Raw genomic sequence first — 23,739 nt, forward strand, 5'->3', positions numbered from 1 at the left:
TTAGACACAGCCTGGAGCGACCTGTGGCAGCCTTTCATGCTGCCTGAGGAATCCCATATCCAAAGGGTCTGCTCTTAAATCCCAACCTAAAGTGATGCTGTAAAGACTCATGTCACACTCAATAGCAATTATTTACTCTCTTATTATTTGTTCTTTAAATCTCTGCATTTATTTACTACATTTCTTTACTTGAGACTTTAGACTAAATATTTCGATCTAGATTATCTTCTCTTCTGTATTTCTTGCCTGTCCATCATGACCCGTAACCGTATCTTTCTCCAGAAAGTGCAGGGCGTAAAACCTCAGAGCAAGAGACTGGCATTTTCCAATCCTTGCTGGAAAGACCTACCCTACCACAAGGGAATAGAAAAACCCTCAGAGGCAAACGTGCATTACACCACACCACTGCCAGGGCGTGTGGGGGGGGGCAGTGCCTAATGCTTTCCATCGGAAACGTCATTTTTTTGGTTGCCCCGTTTGCGGTTGTCCCAAAGCACCATGGCCGCCACCAACAGACTGTCTGGCGTACCAGACAGACGTGAGGAGCTGGGAGATTATGTCCTCTATCTCCCATGCTAAGCACAGGGATGGGTATAAACGTGGCACACGGATTCAGGCAGAAAGTGGAGTGTTTCGCCGTGAGTCAGCTGGTAAAAACTCCCACCAGCTGCTGCTGGGGCACCGTGGATAAAGCGCAGCGCCGACGCTTCAGTGGGAATTTTCTCTTTCCTCACTCGAACCTCTTTCCTCTTCCCACACGTAACTACAAGTCATAAGCCGCCGATAGTGTCCTCCCGGGTCCCTACGCCGGCACGGCACGGCACGGGACGGCGCTAGGGGCAGGCTGTGCGCGGAAGGGCCGCTCCCGTTTCCCTCTCCCCCGGCCCTGCCCGCATCCCCCGCGCCCGGGACGGAGAGAGGCCCGCGGGCGGAGGGCTCGGCTCCCCGCCTGCCCACGTCCCCTCCCCGAGCCAGCAGGAGGAGGAGAAAGCGAGAGAGGTCCCGGCAGAGCGGCTAGGAGCGGGTTCGAGACAGCCCTCCTCCCCCCGCCCGCCCCCGGAGGGGAAGAGGAAAGGAGAGCCGTGGCGGGCGGCGGAGGATGATAACTTAGGGCCGTGCCTGGCCGTGGGAGCTGCCCGCGCTGTCCGGGCGAGGACACGGGGCGGCAGCGATGTCCCAGGGCACGGCAGGAGGAGAGGGAGCGCCCCAGGTGCTGCCGGAGGGGAAGGAGAGACAGAGGAAGAGGAGGCGGAGGAAGAAGAAGGAGAGTAAGACGCGGCTGGTGCGCTCCAGCCTGCTGTTACCTGAGGCCGAGACAGAGAAGTCCAGGAGGACGGTCCTGGCCTGCAACCGCCTCAAGACCACCAAGTACACGGCATTGTCCTTCCTGCCCAAGAACCTCTTTGAGCAGTTCCACCGCCTGGCCAACGTCTACTTTGTGTTCATCGCCCTCCTCAACTTCGTGCCAGCCGTCAATGCCTTCCAGCCGGAGCTGGCCTTGGCCCCCGTGCTCTTCATCTTGGCGGTCACCGCCATCAAGGACCTCTGGGAGGATTACAGCCGCTACCGCTCCGACAAGGAGATCAACCACATGGAGTGCCTGGTGTACAGCAGGTGAGGCAGGGCGGGTGAGTGCAGGGGACGGCAGCGCCGTGGTGGCAGCCCGCGCTGGGGTCCCGCCGGGCACCAGGACTCAGGCCAGCAGAAGTGAGGACACAGGGCAGTGAGCAGGTCCATTGTGGAGGGCTTTCATTTCCACTTCAAGGGCGAAGAAACTTCCAGTTGCCCGTGTCTCCCAACTCTTAACTCAGAACTGCGGGAGTTCATACAGTCCTGTACCTACAGGTGAAAGTGAATCCATTCTGACAGGTGGGGTCCCACAGTAAATCACTTCATGCAAACACACAGTTTGACAGCTCACAATTTACAGTGTGAGCTGTAAATTACATTCATGTATAGTTTATGGTATTAATTTCCTTATAGTAACATGAGAACTCATGCAATCTCCTATTAAATCTTCAATGAGTGAAGGAAGGATAGAGGCCAGAGGCTTCTGAATTTCATTTAGGTCTGTGAGATTTCATGACACGTGAAATTAGCGAGCCCAAACTTTGTCTTTCTAAAGAATGAGCCAGTCTTTCCATTGGACATTTACTTTTAAGCGAATGTTTTTTATTGATCATCTCAAATGTCATCATTCCCTGTGACTTTGCTGTTTCCCAGTGCTTGTGATGGAGCATTAGGTCATTTATGTCTCTCAGGATTAGTTTTTCTAATGATCTGGACAATACATATAGAGCACTTCTGTGGTATTTGTAAATCACACTGAAATGACTTTTGCATTAACATTTATGTTCTTAGAAGCCAGCTTTACAAAATTTTTGTTTTGCTTTCCTCATAGTGTGAGTCATCTCTTAGTAGTCCAAGGCTAAGGTTTCCTGGGGAATGAAAGAAGGATATATTTTCTGAGAAATCAGATTTTAGTTTCATTTCTGATGTTTCTAAGTCTAACAGAAATGAAACACGTGCCAAGAAGCTTACACTCTGATTCCACAGACTTGTCTGGGAGGGTCTTCTGGGCTGACGTAAGCACAAGACAGAGCAACTCTCCTATTGCAAGAAAGGCATGTGAAAAAAAAACACACTGAAAAAGAACTCGGAAAAGGCTGCATTTCCAACATCAGCAGACTCAGCTTGTTATTTCACAAACTGGTATCATGTAAGAAATCTCACCCAGGGATATTCCTCCACCAGTAGATATGCATGCATGAAAACACAAGTAAAATGGCCTTATTTCTGTAAACTAAGCCAAAACCAATCCAGTCAAATCACACTCGTAGTTACTGCTAACCTATACCTGTGCCTACTGCCTTGCTTGTCTGTAGCTGTCCTTAACTCTGACCACTTCTGGTGTTGAGGAAGATGGATTGCAGGAGGTCTTGTAAGGGGCTATTCATGCAGAAAGTAAAATAATGCTAATAAGGATGGTTAATCTAACCTTTTCCAAAAAAAATCAGTTTAGAAATAAGCTCTTGTGTCTCCTAGGTTGAAAAGCAGTAAGTGCCTGTTGCAGAAGATGTTCAAAATATTAACAAATACCAGTACTGGGATATTAATTCTGGAATGTTTTTCCCCCAGCAATTTTCCATATCCCTCTCTGCTGCCAAAAAAGTAGACATGACTATGGGAAAAGGCTTTGATGTTAATATCTCTTGTGGTCTTTTGTGAGTCCCAGCTAAGTGCACTGCCCTTTGTAATGCTTGTACTATTGCAGAGTAAGTCAGAATTGTTCCTTTTACTGCAGAGTTTAGATTGCTGCTGAGTGACACTTACACAGATAATTTGGGAGTGGTTTTCCTTTGCATTGGCATCAAAGGCACATGTCGGCCAAATCCTTGTGGGGTGGCAAACATGGAAGTGTGTGAGCTCTATCACCTATTCAGGCACAGCTTTCTGGCTGGATGCAGAGCTGAACGGTGTGTGCTTAACAGCCCACCACACAAGCGTGGTTCCCAGCAGCAGCTCACCTATTTTCACCTTCCAGCAGTCCCTAGGGAAAGCTTCCCTCCCACAATTGAAAAATACAATCAAAACATGCGGTTAAAGTAATTTGCTCACATGTTTTTAATCTGCCCACTTTTTCTTCTTTTGTAGCTTTTTTTAAACTTCACCTTTTTAAACACACTCCAGCTCCAGTGAGCAAGATGGGACTAGAAACTTGCTACTTCTGCAGATAAGAGCTAAGATTCCTGCTTACTTGAGTGACGGGGTACCAAGGTTGAGAGATTTATATCAAGGTCATTGAAGTTGCTGGGCGTGAGTTCAGAAAAGCTGTTTTCTTAGAAAGGTGTCATGCCAGGAGAAACACAAGGGATTGATCCTGACTTCTTTGTTTCCTTAGTCTCTTTGTTTCTGGAAAAATGTTGAAGCATGTCACATAAGGAAGTAATAAATGACAGCTTTCTCCTCACATCGATTTAATGCTGATCCCTTATCAGTTTTACTACCTTTTGAGCAGACCAGACTCTCTCTGTCTCTCCCTCCCCCTACTTGCCACTTCCTTTTGGTAGACTTTGATGCAAATGCTGTCCTTGATAGAAATGCTGCTGTAGGTTAATGAACATAGCTGCAGTCCTGTGTTCCCCTAGGACTGTCAGGGAGCAGTAACTCTTCTCTTGCTGGTCAGTATTTCATAACTTGGAAAGAGGCCTTCTGCAGGACGGGATGTATCTGACTTCCAGGACTCTGTGCTGTGATGGGCTCCCTTTCCTGCCAGCCTTCAACACAGCTGCTAGAGCCACCTCAAACACAGACTACAGCGTTCAAACACACTACAGCAAAATAACGTTGAATTGTAACAGTCAGCAAATGGAGACTGGGACGTTTGCTTCAGTAGTAGAGAAAAGCCCTCTGTCTCATGTTCCATGTTATTTAGTGACCAAGTAAAGATTCAAGTAGGATACTATGTGTTCTGTCATGTATCCTTTTTATGTGTAATCCATACGTGCTTTCCTGGCTGCTGAAGTACCTGTCCTCTGTTAGGTACAAGCAGCATTTAGTGATGCAAAACCTACAGGACAGAATGCAGGAGTAGGCAGAGCCTAGGGCAGCGCATCAGGAGGAGGTTCTACACGACCCCTGCAGTGTCTCCTGGCTGGTGCTCTGGCACAGCCTACACAGGCAGATCGTGTCAAGAACTGATCTGGGTGAAAATGCTATTCTCCTGGTATGCTGACTGCTTGACAGCTGGCCTTCTTCCTCCTGCCTGTCCAGTGGACTCAGATGACCCATTCTCATACAGCCACTGTGGAATCAATGACTCTGTGACGCAGAGTTGGCAACACTTATGAGACAACAAAACAGCAAAGGATGATGCAACCTAAAGTAAGAAGTTTAAGAGAGATGCAGCTTGTTTTGACAGAAAGAAGACAGTTTTCATTTAGAAATCCTGGATGTGGTGGAGAGTGGAAAATACCTCAGAAAATTATTGCTTTCTAGAGTCAGATGAAAAGGGAAAAGACCTGATTCTTTGAATAAATTGAAAGAAGCTGTTGAGTTTAAATTGGCAGCTTATGTCAAGGAGTGAAACACACAGGAGAATTGCAGACTTGCGTTGCTCTGTGATGGACTTAGCAGGTCTGTCTGTAAGAGCAGACAGGGTCTTGAGGAAGATTTCTTAGCCAAGAGGAGCTAATAGGACCTCTCTCCACAGGCCTTTAGGGCACCTCTCTCATTTGGCAATACAGAGGAAATGAGGCACTTACTTTAGGAGGACGGTTTCACAGGTCACCTAGAATTTCAGTTCTGTACAGGTGCTTAAGCTAGGAATGCTGGATGACAGCCAAAACTCTTAGTTGATTTAAATGGAGGGAAGTTACAAAGGCATTAGAGCCTAGCCTGCAGAAAATTGTTTTTGCAAACCTGTGATCACCTTAGACTCCTCTCTTTGTTCCTCTTCCTCATTTCTATTGCCCAGGGATTGAGGTTGAAGACTGGAAATTACAAATTTGCAATCTTCACAGCAAAATCTGTGTTAGTGTTGGACTTGGGAGGATGGAAGGGTGACATTTTTCTTTGCAGTTACTGTCCTCCAGTGCTCACTGGCTCTCATTGGAGTCGTGGATTGCACATGTAAATGTCTGCTGTTAAATATTTGATAGAACTAAATTTGTGGCTGGGGCAGAAGCTTTGATTTCAGTGTGCTGATACAAAATATGGTATATGTTTACATGACATGTAAATAGAAGATGAATAGGGATAACTACAATCACAACAAATAATAACACTTGTCCATCAGGGAATTACATTTTATTACTGTCTCGGGGCTGTGCTGGTGAAATAATCTCTGCTAACATTTTTCTAGGAGCCGTATGTTCAAAACCAAAGGGCTTTGTCTTTTAAATCTACTCTCTAACCCTTACCATGTCTATCAAAGAGTATTGCTAAAAACTGTAATGCCTCTGCATACTGATGAAAGAGTGATAACTGCTTCTCGTGTCAACCTGTGACTTAGAAAATCCATGACAAATTGCAATTTATGACTGGATACTTGTCACCCCTGAGGTGTGGAAAATGTTTAATGGGGCATTCAGACAGCTATCAAAGCAGGCGGTTTTGCATTAAATGTTAATTTCTTTCTGCAAAACTGACTGGGGAGGAGAGAAGAGAGTGTGATGTGGGCGACATTTACTATAGTTTCAAAAATACACTTCTTTCTTCTCTTTGTCAACTCACCTGTGAAAGCAATTCCAGCCTTGGAGGAAAAAGATGCAGCAGTATTACCAAATCCTCACAAAGCCATGGTAGATCCCACTCATGGCCTCAGAAACAGCCAGATGATGACTTGCTTGCAACCACTTCACTTCTTAGGTGCCTTATTTTGCTGGCAACACCAGTCTCTGAGGAATTAGGTTGTGAATATCTCCCACTGCTACCATAGTCAAGAGCAGCTTCTTGTCCCAAAATGTGCTGGCAGGTAAGACATTTCTCACTAGAAGAAACAAGCTTGTCTCCCTTCCAGAACACAAATGTCACTAGAAGTGATTCAAAAGGAAACTACCTGGGATTACTCAGTTTCCTCTGTGAGTGAATTTGGTGCATAAAAAGCTGAAAGCAGGAAGTAGTGGTCTGAATCTGTTGGTGAAGTCAGTATTCCTTCCCTGAGTTTCAGAAAGATGCCTCTCTGTTCATCTTACTGTCTTTGCCCTTCACTTCAGTTTGAGCCAGGATGGCAGTGAGTAAACTCAGTGAGCAATGTAGTAGAGGCTCCTCTGTTAGACTGATAGTGAGCAGTTTTATTCTCCAGTAGAGTTTATCCAAGTAGCAAGGGACATCTGTGCTAATCTTCTGAGATGTAGCCAGCTGGAATGCGCAGGACAACCCGTCTCTCTGTCCAACTGTATGTATACAGTTTATTTGCTATTCCGTGTAGGGTAAATTTTCTAAGTGCCTGAGCTTCTCTATTGGAAAAGAAAAATGCTTGCCTCTTGTTACTAAGCTCTTTCATTTGTATTGGATGTCATGAGAACTGTTGTCGGCTATTTCACATGCCTCTGGCTGACTGCCAAAGAAGATGCTGTTTATCTCCACTGAAAGACCTGGTGATGTCCCCAAATCAATTTTTTCTGTTATACACCACACTCCAGAGAGACACCATAATCTCTTGTGCTAAGCAGACCATAGCCCAGAATTATAGGTGGCCACCTTGTGTGAAGATCTACTTGTTGTTTTGTGTCTTTATTAACTTGAGACCATGATTATTGTTGGAGGTAGCCAAAAGAGTAACAGCTCTATTTGTTTCTGTCAGAGTGCATTTCCAAAGAAAATACACAAGAGAATTGTGTGTACTGTTCAGCTCTGCCTGATAATTGTGATTCCACCTTCCACCATGTGTCACGTAGTCAGTGGAACTGAAAACCAGAGTTGAAACCCATGACAGCCATGCAAAAATCAATGTTTATGGAACTGCTCACTAGTTAGCATGGCATAACTTAGTCAGGACGTTCCTCTCACAAGCAGATCAATCCTCCAGAAGTAATAATTGGAGAAAGAAGAAGGGTCCCTGCCACTGGGCAGGACTTTTACAGGTACCTCCTCCAGGCTTACACAACCCTTATGGATGGGCAGGTTGCTTACCTTGACATAGCACAGGGAGAAGTCAGATTGCCACATCTCCCTGCTGTGTAATCCAGCATGCTTCCAATTTGCAGAATAGTTACTCTGTGTAAGAGCAGTCTAAGGGGTGCCTCTCCTCTTCCCCGCAACACCAGGCCTTTTGGGAATGTTGTGCTTTTTGTGTATGGACACAGTAAGGTCAATGCAGCTGGGAAGCCAAGTGCACAGCTTCAGGATTACACCCAGTCTGCAGGATTTATGCTGTGCAGGCTTGGTTTTAGCAATTGCATGTATTGAAAGCAATTAAGTTCATGAAAAGCAGAACAATTTGTTTCACTTCACATAGTTGTGGAGGTGAACCAGTTTGCATGGCTTACCTTCAGCCTTAGTGTTCTCAATTTGGGAGTTGTTACTAACGCAGCTGTGGTAGCAGCCAGTCATGTTTGTACCCAGAAGTGATCCACAGCAGAAATGTGATTTGTACCCGCCAGCACTGCCTCACCAGAACGTGGAAGCAAGACAGATTCTCCATGCACTGGGCCAGGGAGAGTGCATTTCAGTGAATGGCATAAAGTGAGGAGCCTGCTAAAAGCCAGGACACTTGCCTCTCATGGGTAAATTTGTGTAGTTATGGGCAGCAGCTTCCTCGGTTGCACATCAAGCACAAAAGTTGACTCACACCCAAAATTCAGCCACAATGCATATTTGTGAAATATGCTAGCTTACAGCTTCTCCTAAGCAGGTGCTAGTGCTGGTGTGCAGGGGAGAAGTGCAAAGGAGGAGATTTAATAGCCCTAATATTGAGATCCACTGAGAAAATGTACGTTTCCAAATGTATCTTTGATTCTGAAAAAATTAGATAAAGCAAACCTCAGATTTAGTTGGAGATGACCTGCATGTTCCTGAGTGAATTGGTTTAATCCTTGCTGTGTGTACAGGAAGTGGGAATGAGGGGGCTTCAAAGTAAGAGCTTACAGTGCCTGTAAGATGTGAGCTGAGAGGAACATCTTTCTCTTTTTTACTCTTTCAAGGATACACATACACAGCCTGTCCAAATCAGGCTAGCCATCCAGCTAGTAGGGTGTTCTGTCCTGTGGGCTGCTGGGGATAGCTAGTCCTTCTGAGCTGGGAAACCACCATCTTGTTCTTTGCTCCAGCAGGAGCAGTGTTTTAACTCTGTTTCAGAGTGGTTGCAGGTGAACAACCCTGCCGTGGTCAGCCCACATCCTTCAGGCTATGTTGGTTAAAGGACAGTCCTGAACTGGCAAGGCTGCATTTTGAAGGATGGGAAACATCTTCCATCTCCAGTGCTATTTTGTTACAATTTTATTCTTGTCTGACCACAATTTCTCTAGAGTGACAAGTAGGCCAGTCTCTTCAGTTCAGTGGCCAACATTTGCATCATGCCCAGTCATTTCATAAACCCAGACTCTGCTGGAGATTTGTTTTAACAGGCAGGGAGGTCACTTGTTTTGTTTTTATGTTCTGGTTGTCTGGAAATACTGACCTACTTCAAGGAAGAGTTTAACTCCTTGACTGACAACTGACTTCAGTTCTTATATATCTGTGCTGTTACATTAACACTGAGGGTGTGAACACTATTGCAGAATATTTGGTATTTCTGTATTTTTGATGTAGGTTTTAGTTTCGACTTTCTGAATAAAAAGAGAAAGTCCACGATGAAGTGTCAGCTTTTGTAAGCAGAGGTCTTTTATCTTTCTATATTTTCTTACGCTTCCTGGGCTTTTTCTGGGTCTCACAGCCATGTACATGTAGCCTCAGACCCTGTCTTTTCACCTTGCAGTAGCAACCTGAATATGCCTGTTTTGGCCATGTTAGCTGATTTTGTGTGTGTGACTAGCAAGTCATTGGCAAAGTTGTTGTGAAATCTCCCAAAATACTGACGCCAACAAAGGAAGTGCAGAACAGCAGTCACGTCAATACATCAGTGAGTATATTCTCAATATCTAGACATGGAATAAGATACCTCGGAAAATTTGTCAGTGAACCAATTTTAGCAGGCAGATTTAGCAGCCAAACCCTTAGAGATGCAGAAAGTTCATTAACTACATTAGAAAGATGTAACCTATTTGGGCAGAAGTAGATGATAAGAAATCAAATATAATCAACCTAAGTCTGATTCTGCGGTTGTAGTGCATTGTTTTTGCGTGGGCCTACACTTACATTTGGAGATTTGTATGGTTCCTGTATTTTCTTTTTCTCCCTTTTTAGGATTTCCATGTTCTCATTGTCAGCTTCTCCTTGCCATACTTCCCTCTGCTGTATAAGTGCAGAGCTGTGAAGCTAAAGCTTGATCTTACACCATTTACCAGAATAAAGACATATGTTGACTTTATCTGCATGTTTGAGAGCATGTAGGTCTTCCTTCCTTCACTCTCCTAGGTTCCAGTTTTATCAGAGAAGCATGGACTGGGGTACCCATCTCCCAGCAGAGCCGCTGATTTATATCTTGACTCTTCTGCAAATGCCAATAGTTGCTTTCCCTGTAAACAGTAGCGAGCCAGTGACTGTAGCTCTCTTGCAAGAAGCCCTCTTAAGTGCTAATTAGGTCCTCTCTGATCTGACAAAGGTATTTCCTATAGGAATTTGTAATATTCTTTCTGGAACATGAGGTGAGATTTATTTCATGTGTCTTTTAGCTAAAAGGTACATGTCCAGTCTTGACCAAATCATCTACACTTGTGCCAAAATTGGTGGAGAGCATCGAATGGTTTGGGGAAGGAAATCTTTCCAGCTTATTTGAGACACTTACCTTGGGTAAGTTTGGATCAAGAGCTCCTTACCTCTCTCCAGTGATGATACAGGTGAAGCTCAACTAGATGGCTTGCTTATACAGCTAAGTTCAGGTAAGGTAAATCCCATTAGTAAACTTAGAGGGGATAGATATTACTTCCTGTCAATTAACACGCCATACGGTTTTTGACTGTAGAAGAGTAAGTAGCCTGTTCTGCTCAATATACTTAATGATTTATTTAAGAACTATTATTTAAGAAGCACAGATGTGAGTACACTCACCTGTCAGGTGAAGGGGATAACCTAGCATCCAGTGTTTCATCTCTTGCCATGTTCTGCCCTCAGCAATAGCCATTAACTTACTGTTCATACTTGTGAAATGTATTTATATCATCTATCGCAGTGTTGAGAAACAATATAAGAGGTTAGTTGTTGTCAATAAATAGTTTTCTTCTTTGAATGACTGATTACATTTGCATTTCTGTGGAGTTTTCCAGACTGTCCTCATAATGTAGGGAATCTTGGTATTTTGGGGGTCTTATTTGTTCTTTAACTTCAGATTCAGCTTTTGGGGATGAGTGTTGAAACACAAGGTAGGAGGTTCCTAGTTCTGTCTTTTGTTTGCCTGGATGTACCTAAATATTAGGTCAACTAATAAAATTACTTTGCAAGCTGTGTCTCTGAAATGCAGAGGGCAGTTGTGTGTTTGACATAATCATGGATGTTGCAAGAATGAAAGTGGGGCTTCACTGTCAGGTGTCTCATAAATATCAGATAGGGCTATTGGGCTTCTGGATTTTGCCCAGTAGGTTCAGATATTCAAACCTGCAGGTGATATTGCTAGGTTATCAGGGATCGAATCAGAGGAATCAATGGTGAAGTTATTCTGCTAATTTTGCTGATTTACCCGCGGTTACCAATTTCTCTGCTGGAATTTTAGTGTCCGTCCCTATGGGAGCATAAGCTCTTGCAGATATACCATGTAGCCAATATGAGGTGCAAGCTTCATAAGATGTCATGCCACTGTTTGCTATCTTCAGAGTCCTAAAATCTGTCCAATTGCAGCATTTGACCTTCTGCTCTTCCTGATCCTTTTAGGCTTAAATGTACTGAATCCTATCAGGTTTTTCCTACATGTATGTCCCATTTATTTTCAGTGCATGTCTGCTTTTTGTGGATCCTGGCTGTGTGTGTAAGTTCCTCTTGCTGTCAGATCCTGTGCTTTCTAAAATTCAAGCTCAACAGAAAAGATGTACCACAGCTGAGCCAACCATCAGCCTAGTAGTGCTGATGTTTAATCTGCTACACCCATGTTCCATGAGTCCAGTTTAAAAGTCTGTAATAGTATTTTATGGACTGAACAATCCACGATATATCTTAAATTTGAGGAATACCGCTGTGGACTGACATCTGCCAGCTCATGCCACAAAAATGTGTGTGAGACCAGTGAGAGCAATCTGCAAAGAATATTGCAGTATGGGACCCCCAGACTGACAGTGCATCTCAGTATGTAGAGCTAACAAAGCTAGCACTGAAATATAGTCTAGGTTGGAAACCCAACAGCCAGTGGATTTTGTGTATTTGCAAAGTGTTTGGTTGTTAATGTGGTTTTTATTTTGTTGGTTTTGTGTGTGTGTTTATTTGTTTTTATATCCAGTTAATAAAAAGGTAGAAATTATCATTTAATACCCCAGTTTCAAAACTGTTGGAAGAATCAGCCTGATCTTTACCAATTTCACTAAGGATAAAACTAATGCAAAAACTTATGTCCAGAATATTTATTTCCTTTTAAACAGAAGTACTGAAGAAGAATCTAGCATAGAATAGTGGTTTTGAAGCACATACAGTCTCTAACTTTTAAAGCCTTTGCTCTGCATTTAAGTGTAAGATTTCTCTAAAATTCCCTATGGTTGTTCTAAATTCAGTCCTCCTTGGAATGCAGGGAGCAGAAGAGGGGGAGGGTTCCTGAGTTTATTTTCAATGGCATTTGGTTTGGCTTGGAGGATTTTTATAATGCTAATTTGGTCGTTCCATATTAATTCATGTTCTTCCTCTGCTGCTCCTAAATTGGAAACTTTCCATTTTACATCTGGCAGTCTTGTCCTCAGTTGTTTAACCTTTATGCTTTATCACTAGAAATAGCTGTTTTGTGCATGGAATCCAGCCTCTTAGTTGTAAAAACATTCCCTTCGGCTGTCCTATCTGGCAACTTCTAGAAAGGTTTTCAAGTTTGGGGGTTTTTTTTGGTTTTGTTTTTTTAACCACTATTTGCATTTATAGAAAACATGCCTGAGTTGACAGTGCTGCACCCTACCAAAAAGTTTTAACCAAGAAAACTACCAGGCATACTCTTTACCACTGGTAGGAAGTACAGAAAGACAACCAAATGTAGAGACTGAAGTGGTTAAGACCTGTGATGTATCGTCCCGGCTAGTTGAGCAGTATTCAAATTAGATGCAAACCTGATTGCTGAACATTTGGGAGCACAGTTCTTACTTTTCCAGTTACTGAACATACATCCCAGATGCCCAAGTCTTCTTCAGGATGTGTCCTCATTGATGTCTAACTCCTTTCTGACCTGTTCTTGAAGCTCATGAGTTCCAGTTAGATTCCTCAGCAGTTCATTCCACTGGGAGCATGGACAATATGAAAATACAGTCTGTGAAGGAGAGGTTCCCAGTCAGTGTTTTCTGTAACTTTTATTGCTGTGCTACACACCTGTATATAGTTAATGGGAGCTCTAAGGTGGTATGCAAACTCAAATAAGAGGCAAAACCCAGAAAAAGAGGTTTGTTTGGTTCTTTTTAAGTCTGACTTCCTATGCAGTTGGTTACATGAATGCTAGTTCTTAAAACTCTCAGCTGTAAAAGGTGTGTTTATGCAGCACACATTCTGCACGAATCATGGCTGTCCCAGCTGGTGTTTCTCAACACCTTCAGAGCCCCATGCAGAGGTGCTTGCTGCTCTGGAAGCAATTTGGGCCATGAGTGCTGTCCTGTCTCTTAGCAGATTTTGTCAGCTCAAACGTGGCCAAGTTCACATGACTAACATTTTTCTGTGTGTGGATGGGGCACAGCTGGTGGGGGCAGCCCTGCGCCCTGCTCTAATTTATTGTCCTTAGACTGATAAAACCCAGTAAGAAAAAAATGTTCAGTAAATGCATATACAAATTACATGATTGTGCTTAATTTGAGGGTGTTATTTCAGCTTAACTGTGACCAAATTGATAGTAAACCATGATTCCCATTACTGGCAGTTAATGCAGCACTGTTTCCTTAATATCTTTGGATCAGAAGGTAAATTGTATGAAATAAAATCCTGTCAAAACACTCCTTTTTTTTTTCTTTTTTAAGACATATAGATAATAAGTGCGATTTGCTACATCAGCACAGATCAAATTATCAGGAGACTCATGATTCAGGGTTGAAAAGCAAATGGAACAAGCTGGATATAGGCTTAAGATATTCAGGTGAAGCAGATGTAAGCAAGTGCTACTGCAAGTTGTTATCCTTCTATTATATTTCTACCATCTGAATTCATTTTTACTGAGAACTTACGTGAAAAAGCTGCTGTTAAATTCTTAGGAAGGGAGCACAACATTCTTAGGAGTTTTACGAAGCTTAAAAAAAGTAACGTCTTTGTTTTGCAGCAGCATCAGCAGTTCATGTTCCAGAGTAATGTTTACCCTGCAAGAAGTCTGCAGGAGAGTTCTATTTGAGCCATGAGTTTTGCACCTGGCTTTCAGAAATAAGACACTTTTTGCAAGTCAGACCTTCATTATGATTTACAGGATCACCTCCCATGGCCTTAAACATCACTGGCTTTCATACTTGACGTCTGCGTGCATCTGTCTCTGGTGTTAGGGCAGTCCCTGGTGACTTGTGTGAGGAACTCAAAGGTACATTCATTCCACCCTGCAGGGTCTGTATGGATGCTGCAGCATGCTGCTGTGTTGGCATGAGCTCAGCCCTCCACAGAATGACTCTGATGAGCATCTCTGAGCTGCTCAGTAAGGATTGACAGCCAGCGTGAGGCACATAACGCCTTGTCACAGTCACACTGCTTGGAGAGGAAAGCTCACCGTACAGCTCTCAGTACAAAAGTCTCCAACTCGAGTTTCAAGATTATTTTGCACCTCAGAAGAGTCTCTGAGCCTGGTTTACATACACTAATCAAGAAGAAATATTGAAGTTACCATGTTTACAGCTGTATATGGCACCATCAAATCAACAGTCCTTGAATTGAGAAAGTATTAAAAATATGATTGGGAGTTTAATAAGTCTTTAAATGGATATGAATGGAGTCATAGTTGTTTTTCTGTAAGGAAGCAGAGGGCATTTTGTAAGTATCAGTTGAGTGCTTTACAACAGGAGAGGTACAAGAGAAAATGGCCAGGGTGACAGTTTTGCTGTCTTGTCAAGAGAAAGTGTGGCTTCACACATAGCAAGTTAGCAGTTTGTATGCTGGGACAGCTGTCTTATTGCATAGCTGTGCTGTATCAAGAATCCTGTGAGCAGTAGACAGCAAACAGCTGGTTTTGGGGAGCCATGATAAAATAGCAGAGATAGGTCTTTTTCTGCAGGTGTTCAGAGTCCAGAAACTCATGGCCAACATAACCAGTGTTTTCATGGTACTGAAAACAGGCAACACACAACAGCCAAGAAATTGGAAATCCAGTATTTTTTTCATGTCCTGGGATTATGCTTTGGCCAGTTCAAGCTTTTGCTCTTGGTTTTACATTTGCAGGAGAGGTGTTTTACGTCTGAAGTTGTGTTTTGAACTCTCTTGGCAAAGGGAGGGCTGATGGTTAACAAAGAAATCAGTCTGCAAGGGTGGTACCGGCAGTCCTTAATTCAGCCTGCTAGGAGAAGGAAGAACAGAGCCAAATTTCATGCATCAGTAGCACTGACTCTGTCTCCTGTTTCACGTTATTAAAATAACACTTCACTGTTTTTTAAGAGGCATTTTCCTAAATGCTCTCTAATGCCCATAACAATTTTAGATGCTGGGAAGTAAATATTTTTATACTACCAGTAGGTTTTTTTGTTTTGTTTTTCCACCACTTGGCAAGCACTGGTATTTGGGGGGTTTTGTATTTTGTTTTGGTTATTCTTCTACAATATTTAGGATGGAGTAGAAATTAGCTTTGCTACCAACACCTTGCAGATACACATGCACAAAATACTTGAACGTGCCAAAACAAGTTATTTTTTGCATCAGCATTCCTGAGTTTATTTTCTGCTTGCATGTTTTCACAGAATGCTTCTTCCCAGCTGCTGTGGACAAAAAATTGGGTCTGCAAGGTCGAAAAACCAGTGGCTTTTTAGTTAGTACTATAGAGGTCAGCTCTGGAGGTTGAAGAAAAATATGCAAAATTTAATTATTAGAAGGCCACTTAAGACCAATGTTAAGATAAGTTAAAAAATAAGGAAAAGACAAATGTGGTTCCAGTCTTTAATATCAGTAAAATTAATTCTTAGTGCTTTATACCTGGGTTTTGAAATGAGCCGTGGGAGTAAACTAGGGCTCTGTGGTTTTTATTTACATCTAACCCTTGATTTCTTTTTTGATGGACACTTTTCTGTATCATGACAGACTAATTTCACTTCTAAGCACATGAACTCTCTTTGCAGCAAGATGGGAACATCACCTGTATGAGAAAATCAGCAGTGTCAAGGCAAGCTATATCCTCCCCCCAAGTTGGGGCTTCAAGTGTACCAATGAATGAAGATGTGCTTGCTGTTTCCTTCCTATTTATCCTGAACACTTTTAAGTAACCCATTTGTGCAAGAGATGTGTTCTCTCCTGCCCCTTTTTTCCTTTTCTTGTTTGTTAGAGTCTCTTGCTGAATTGCTGAAAGGATTTGGCAATCGTTTTGGGAAAGAGGACAGTGTTGAATCTTAGAAGACACTTACAGGGAGTCAGCAGATCTCCACTTGGGTCTTCACAAGGGTCTTGAGCAAGTTGCATAACCCTTTCTGTGTGTCAAAGTCATAGTCCTCAAAATGGGAAAACCATGATTTATTTAATAGAGTTTTTGCAGTTTGAGCCAGGACTTTTAGAAGAAGTCTTTGTTGTGATTTGATTCTGCTTAAAACTGAGTGGGAGTTCAGTGTTTTGATTTTCTCATTTCAGCAATATTCAAATCAGCTATCTTATGTGGAAAAGTTTAATTTTAATTTTTTTTCGTGGATTTTTGGATTATTAGTGATCTGATTTCACCATCTTTTCAAATGGGGTAGCAAATAGGTTATGGGAAAACTACAGTTTCAGTTATAAAGAAATCTATATCTACCATCTGTAAGGGCCAGATGAGTCCCAACACTACTGTGGTAAATGGGTTATCATTATTATACTTCTCCCACAATCCTCAGGGAAACTCTGAAATAAAAAAGATTTTAAAAGGGCATTGTCAGGCACCCCAGAAAAAAAAGGTGGGCATTTAGTTAAGACAAAGCAAAACATTTGGAAGTGCCATGTGCAGAAATAACCACTTCAGAAATGCCTCTTTACTGAAGAAATGTTACAGCACAACAACAGTTGCCAGCTGGTAGAGATGGAACACTTTGGAAGTAGAGGTGCAATTCAAAATAAAATCGTATGTACAGTAACAAATTAGAGGCAGAAAGAGAGATTCTCCATCATGTTCCTTAGCTACAAATAATCCTGTGAAATATTTGTTCCAAAGGTCAAATAAAAAAAAAGACTTCAAAGCAAAAAGGGTCATACTGAAACTGTCTCTAGAAGATTTATTTCAGGAGGTGAGAAACCTTTCTCATGCAATAGTCTTACAGGTTTTAACTGTAGGTAATGAGAAGTTCTGCAAACATCTGGGCATGAGGATCGCTTATGTCATCAGGCTGAAAATGAGGGGGGTGGTTTTGGAAAAGTTGTTCAAAGAAAGTGCTGATAAGTGCGGGAAACATTAAGCCAAATTCAGTGTTCACTTACCTTCCCTAGGATTGGACTATGCAACAGTTTTAAACTCAAAGATTTAGATTGGACATTAAGAAGAGATTCTTTTAGGGTGGTGAGGCACTGGAACAACTTGCCCAGAGAATCTGTAGATGCCCCATCCCTGGAAGTGGTCAAGGTCAGGTTGGATGGGGCTTTGAGCAACCTGGTTCAGTTGAAGGCATCCCTGCCCATGGCTGAGAGGTTGGACTAGATAGTCTTTGAAGATCCCTTCCAGTCTAAACCATTCTCTAATTATATGCAGCAGAATAAAGGACATGCACATGAATATCTGCTCAGAGGGAAAACTGGGATTCTCGGAAAGGGTGAGATTAAGGCATAAATTAGCCTCTGTATCCGCCAGCCAAACTCTGTTTATAGCTTTGAAGTTATTTGGTGTTCTCTGAAACCATTTAGATCAACATGAGATTTCTCTTGAAAGTCTTAAGCCATGTGGGTATTAGGCATCCTGTCCCACTAAACTCGTAGTCCTGCACACAATCCTGGGCAAAAAGATGGGCATTTCCAGAGAGCTGCTGGTCGTATCCATCTTCTGCTAAGAAGAATCGCCCACCAAAGATGTCCTCCCCCATCTTGCCATCTGCTACAGAGACATCTAAGCAAGTAGGGCGGATGAGCTCCCTCACATCTGGAGAGCTTGAATAAGGTGGAATGAAAACCTTGTGTCACCAGGGGAGTAGATGTGGATATGCATAAAGGTGGTCTTAACTGGACAGTATCTTACCTTTATACTGATGATTAGAAAATTGAATCATACTGACAGACCCATGCCCTGTTTGTTGTAAATATCAGACTTTGTTACCAGTTTTAACCTAAATGTTAGCAAGTTTTAGGCCTAATTAGTGCTGTTCTGTTGCTTTATACAAGCTGGGATGTGCTCTCTGAAGCAGCTCAAGTAGCTGCAAGTATCACTAAGATGCTTTTTAGTACCAAATCCCATGCTCCATTATAGACCCAATTTTGTCTAAACTCCTGTAATTTTGTTAGAGCACCTGCTGTTTTTCTAGCAATTGTCATGCTTCATTTTTCACTGGAGAGACTTTACTTTTTCTGTCAAGTGTGATTGAAGCTAGCAAACTGAGCAGCAAGTCCAGACCCAGGCCATCCCCAGCCTGCATGAGCATGGTGCCAAGGGAGCCCTCCTATGTCAACCTCGTGTTACTAGTGGATGGAGCCTTTCTGCCCATGTACCTCTGCCACCATTCGCACTGAAGAAACACAGGCTTTCAAAAGCTGTGAGCGTACCTGAGTCCTAGCAGGCCTGTAGAAGGGCTTTGGACTATAACAGTTCAGGTATACAAGTACTCGAATGCTGGGACTCAGCAGTGTTAGTCTGCTCCTTTGCCCAGCTCTGACAGTCAGCTGGTGTGCTCTTGGACATCTCCTGAAATGCACCCAGCAGTAATTTTCCACCTGCATCTACAAATCCCAGGAGATGCGGGAGGCATTACGCATCGGTTCCGTGGAAGATAAAAACAAGCTTATTGTCAGTAGCCTTAAAGTGCTTCACGAGAAAAATGCTTGCACATAAAAAATAAGAGAAATCACAAAAATCTCTGCTGTCACTTATGCAAAGTAAAATGGTAAATTTCCTGCTGTCTTGTGTTTGGGACTGCAACTGCTTCCGGTTTTGGGACTGAACAGTGCAAAGACTATGAGACAGTCTCATTTGATCCTATCCAGTTCAGCTATTTTGATTTATCTCAGCTAAGTTGCTGCCCCAGCACCCTTCTGCGCAATTTTGAAACCTTGCAAATATAACAAGTGGATAGAATCTAATTTAGTGCATTCTACTCAAAAAAACCCCCCATGTACTCAATCATTCAGTTATCACACTTACTGCTGTTACGCCATTGTTTATTTCCAGATAGAGCAATGTTGAACAAAAGAGGTTTTTGGTGTTTCTTCAGGGTGAGAAGGTGTAAGTTTATTCTAGAAATACAACCTAAGCTGACCGCACATTTTCTGTAAGGAGGGCTGTGTGTCATGCCTCAAATAGAGAGATCTTTACTCAACAGGTAAGGATGACGAGTTAAACCTCTTTCCTCCAGAGAGTACTTAATTGCTTTCTCTTGGGAGGGAAAAAAAAAGCCAAACAAACTAGTAAACAGAAAATGGAAGTGTTCCAAATATCTGTAAAAGTTTTGTTTTCATACTGTGCTTCAATCTCATTACAATTTTTGAGGAGTAATGGTGGTAGTCAGACATTCCTTGGATGGGAAGTGATTAGGGTGCAAATTGCTGTAGAAAAGCACTATTTCCAGTAATAACACAGCAGGTGTTTTGAAAGAAAGCTGCTTTAACCTTTCAGATTGCAGAGGCATCCCAGTAATTCTAAGAATCACAATCAACAAATGCCTAATTTCACTACTGCTTTCCTAATTAAGAGGGGAAAATGGTGTAAGGAAGCTGAATTTTGAAAGACATTCTCCTACAAATTAGCAGTTTCCTATTTCTAATCTATCACTAGAAATAAAGTCATTTACATGTAGTTTCAAGACCTCCATGCTGGACCATAGCGTGTTGCTAGCATTGATGGGCACGTCAGGTACAAAAACCTATGTTTTGATCAAAGGCAAAAAAATACAAAGGCAGTGCATCATGGAAAACAGATTACAGTTAATGATGACAAGATAATTGTTGTCTGATAATTATGTTGTCTTCAAGACACGGGATGCAACTTTTTAAAAAGTTTTCTGTATCATTTGCTGTTTGATGTGGAAAATTTTGTCTTAAAGATTTCATCTGAATGCAAATCCTTTTGAAATCATCCTGATGATACAATGAAAAACTTGCACATTGTTTTCTATCTGAACTTTGTTTAGATTTGGCTCTTAACCAGTGAACCTTGTCCTTTCCTTACCTCATCACCTCCCTTAGGAAGCCTTGTGCTGAGTAGCTTTTAACAAATTTTCATTAGGTCATTTCTTGTCCTTCCTTAATTAATTAATTTGACCCGTAGTATAGCAACTCAGTATTACCCCATTATTCACAAAGTCAAGGTGTAGTTAGATTTTCCTCCTACACAGGCACATATTATCTATTCAGATTACAAAGCAAAGTTCTTCATTTAAGTCTTAATGTATTCTTGACAACCCAAATTATGAATAGTATCAAAAGAATCTAGAGGCTTGTCCTGCTTGGACTAAATAGCAGTAGTCCCAGTATTTCTAATGGATGCAGGATTAGTTTCCTCTTTTTACATGGTAAAATTTTAAGCATGAGAAGTAGTGCAAACAGTTAAAGTAAATTACTCTATGTCATATTTTAAGACCATAAATTATACATTATTTTGCACAGTATTCTGTTTTTCACTACAGTATTTTGCCTAATAGCCAATCATCTATTAATGTAGGGGGAGATTTGCAGTGTCAGACATTGTGCAAGATATTCTGAGCACATTGCCACCCATCCTAGCATAGGAGCATAGGGGTAGTTCAAAGACTTTTGCTTGACGGAAATCTGAATGCAGCAGAGATCTGCACCAAAGAACACAGAAATCACTGTGTAAAACCTCAGTGACTTCAGTGAGTTTGGGATAAAACACTGGAATTTCCTGAAAGGAAAATAAATGGCAAATATTTCTAATTGTAAGTAATTTTAAAGCAGACCACTTTGTTCTCCAAAATCACTTTTAAGGAGCTGCTAGAGACCAAGAACATGTATAATTTGGTTAGTTTGATGTCTAGGATATTTTTTTTTCTGCTTATTCTTCTTAGTTGATGGAAAAAAAATATACTCTCTTACAAGCTTACCCCTGATTGATCACAGATAAATTAAAGAGCTTTGATGTGGCCAGCAAAGCATACTTACTGATCTAATAACAAATACAAGTGTTTTTGGAAAAAAGCTCTTGGGCGTATACTGAAATTACATGTTTGTTTTTCTCCCCTCTTTTGAATAATAAAAAAATTAGACCTTTTCTTTTTTTGGAATGTTTCCTTGAGTTGATTGTTCTGCTTCAGCTATGCACACACTCCATAGCAGAAAGGATAAACAAGTACAGCTTTGTACTTGGTCCAGAACAAGAAAACCTACATTAAAAACTGTTTTCATAAAAGCCACTAAGAACTTAACCTGTCTTAGGTTGCCCTTGCTTGGCTTTTCTTGCATGTAAGGCTTACTGATACCAGGCCTATTTGCTCTTATAGCTCCCAATTTTAGGGAAGAATATGTAGAGATTCGTAAATTATTTTGTTTGTCCTAAAATTCAAGGTTAGGTGATCAAGTTTACATTCCTCAGGTTTTTGTTAGGCTTTCTTCTTTAGAGGGAGTAGCTGTGAATTGCAGCAATGCCTGATGATAAACTCCTAGGTGCTCTTTTAGCTGAGCATTTTAAAATCGCCAGTGCTCAGCATACTGGAAAATGAGGTACTGGGAAGACGTAGGTGTCAGTGCCTCACTGAGCTCAGTAAGCTGGGGACAGAAACTTGCCTGCCAGTAGAAGCCATGTCTGCCTAGGGTTCACTATAGTGTCAGAGTCTTCATTTTCAGAAACTGTGTTACCTTGTGGCTGAGGTGGAACTGGCTCATGACACCCTGTCCCTCCTACCTGTGAAATAACCTCCTTCGTGAGTGCACCACACTCTGCCTTGAAGTGCCTGTGCTGCTTGTGCTGACCACTGCTATGAGAAGGGCGGCCTCCTGTACCTTCCTCCAGTGCTCAGAAATCCCATTCTTTCCAGCCTTAGTTTTTTCATGGACACTTTTGTACTTAACTTGGTCTTGTCCGAGGATTTACCCCCTTGCGGTTAAACACCCATTCTCTTCCTCTCAAATTTGCTCTGATGGGAGTAATCAAGCACCTCACTTGGCTTTGTTTTGTTCCTCGAGAAAACCAAACATAGCTAGTGGAAAAGAAGTGTTTCTTTGATTTGCTTTTAGATCATTTTAAAAGCTCAAAATGAAACCAGAAGCTTTCTGATTAACACAAAATGATCACTAAAAACTTGAAGTTGTTCTTCATTGAGGATGAAGGCCAGGTTCATTCAAGGCCAGGTTGGATGGGGCCCTGAGCAACCTTATTTAGTGAATGGCATCCCTGCATATGGCAGGGGGTTTGGAACTAGATGATCTTTAAGGTCCCTTCCAACCCAAATCATTCTATGATTCCATGAGGAACTAAAATCATTAGGGAACAGAAATTTGAAACAAAAAACACAGAAAAGCATGCAACCTGTGAAAATGACAATTTGTCTGCCATATGGCATCTTTAAGATTCACAGTGTACTGTGAAATAGCCTTCTCTTGAATTTTTTGTTCTTAGGTAATCACTGTTGATCTTCTCTAGAAGTTTCATGCCTGTCCTCTGGACTCTCTAACCCTAATTTTTTGCTGGCCTCCTTTCTCCCCCTACCCCCTGGGCCCTGTATATATATGGCAGGGCCTTGTACCCTCAAAATATTGCTTCTCTCCCTGTCTTTGACACAACAGCTTTCTGGAGTGCTGGGCTTTGGAAGGATAAGGCCTCTCTAATATTCAGTTTGTAGTAAATTATCAGCTGTTTTTGAAAATGTAAACTCCTGCCTTCCAGTTTAAGTTCCATTTGGAGAATTTCAGGTTTAATTTGATCCAGTTGTCATTTTTGTTGTGGAAATAGCTTATCTGTGTGCTGAATGAACAGTGGCTGGTTTTATTGAAAACTAGAAGCCCAAGTGGGTTTTTTTGTTATTTTGGTGTTCCTTTTTTTTTAATCCCCTGAAGCTATCTAGTTGATTTCTGTTGTGGCCGACTCCAGAACTCCTAATGAAAACCAGAACAGAACAAAGTTTTTGGGAGACACATAAACCTAATATTAGTTTGGAAGGAGTAAATATTTATCCAGGCAGAAGGAGATGACTTATTTAAAGACTGACCTAATTTATTACTTAGGAAAACCACCTTTCTGTATCCACCCTGCAGCCAAGAATTGTCCTGTTTTGGTTTTTTTTCCTAAGGAATATTTTAGTTTAAGAAATGAACCACACAACCCAGAATATACTGGCAGGGGCAGTCTCCCAGAATGGAACTACTCATTAAACTCATTTATCCTCCTAACAGAGCACTCTTGAGTGTGTTGCAGTGCATTAGGGGCAAAGCTGGATCACTGAAAGGTCACAGCTCTCAAAGCCAGTAGCTGTAGTGGAAGTCACTCTGGTCAGAGTTGGGTTTGTACTAACAGTTTCAGAGATGCTTGTCCATGACAGACATCTTCACTCAGCATTTCTGTTCAACACCTCATTTTTAAGCTACATGCCAAGTAAACCTCCAGAAAAATAAGTCTTGGAGAACATGGAGGGGTCAGAGAGGTTGTTTTTGTTTTCCTCATGTCATACTTGTTTAAGGTAAAACACTGGATGAGGCAGGGTATCATAAAAGGTAGAGTTTCTTATTTGAGGCTAATTGTTTGGTTTTGTT

At 42.0% G+C, this 23,739-nt stretch overlaps 1 protein-coding gene across 2 annotated transcripts in view; it reads left to right on the plus strand.

Moving 5' to 3' along the window:
- The first annotated feature begins 763 nt into the window (after positions 1 to 763).
- The window catches only part of ATP10A (ATPase phospholipid transporting 10A (putative)), a 114,182-nt gene continuing 91,206 nt past the window's right edge, over positions 764 to 23,739 (plus strand). The window contains exon 1 of one of the 2 annotated variants that reach the window (XM_032100299.1): positions 764 to 1,614. In XM_032100299.1, coding sequence (XP_031956190.1) covers positions 1,172 to 1,614 — 443 coding nt within the window. In that variant the 5' untranslated portion in view covers positions 764 to 1,171. The remainder of the gene's footprint in view (positions 1,615 to 23,739) is intronic. The other variant, XM_032100298.1, reaches the window with a different exon arrangement.

The sequence above is a fragment of the Corvus moneduloides genome, chromosome 2 (assembly GCF_009650955.1).
Source record: "Corvus moneduloides isolate bCorMon1 chromosome 2, bCorMon1.pri, whole genome shotgun sequence".
NCBI lineage: Eukaryota > Metazoa > Chordata > Aves > Passeriformes > Corvidae > Corvus > Corvus moneduloides.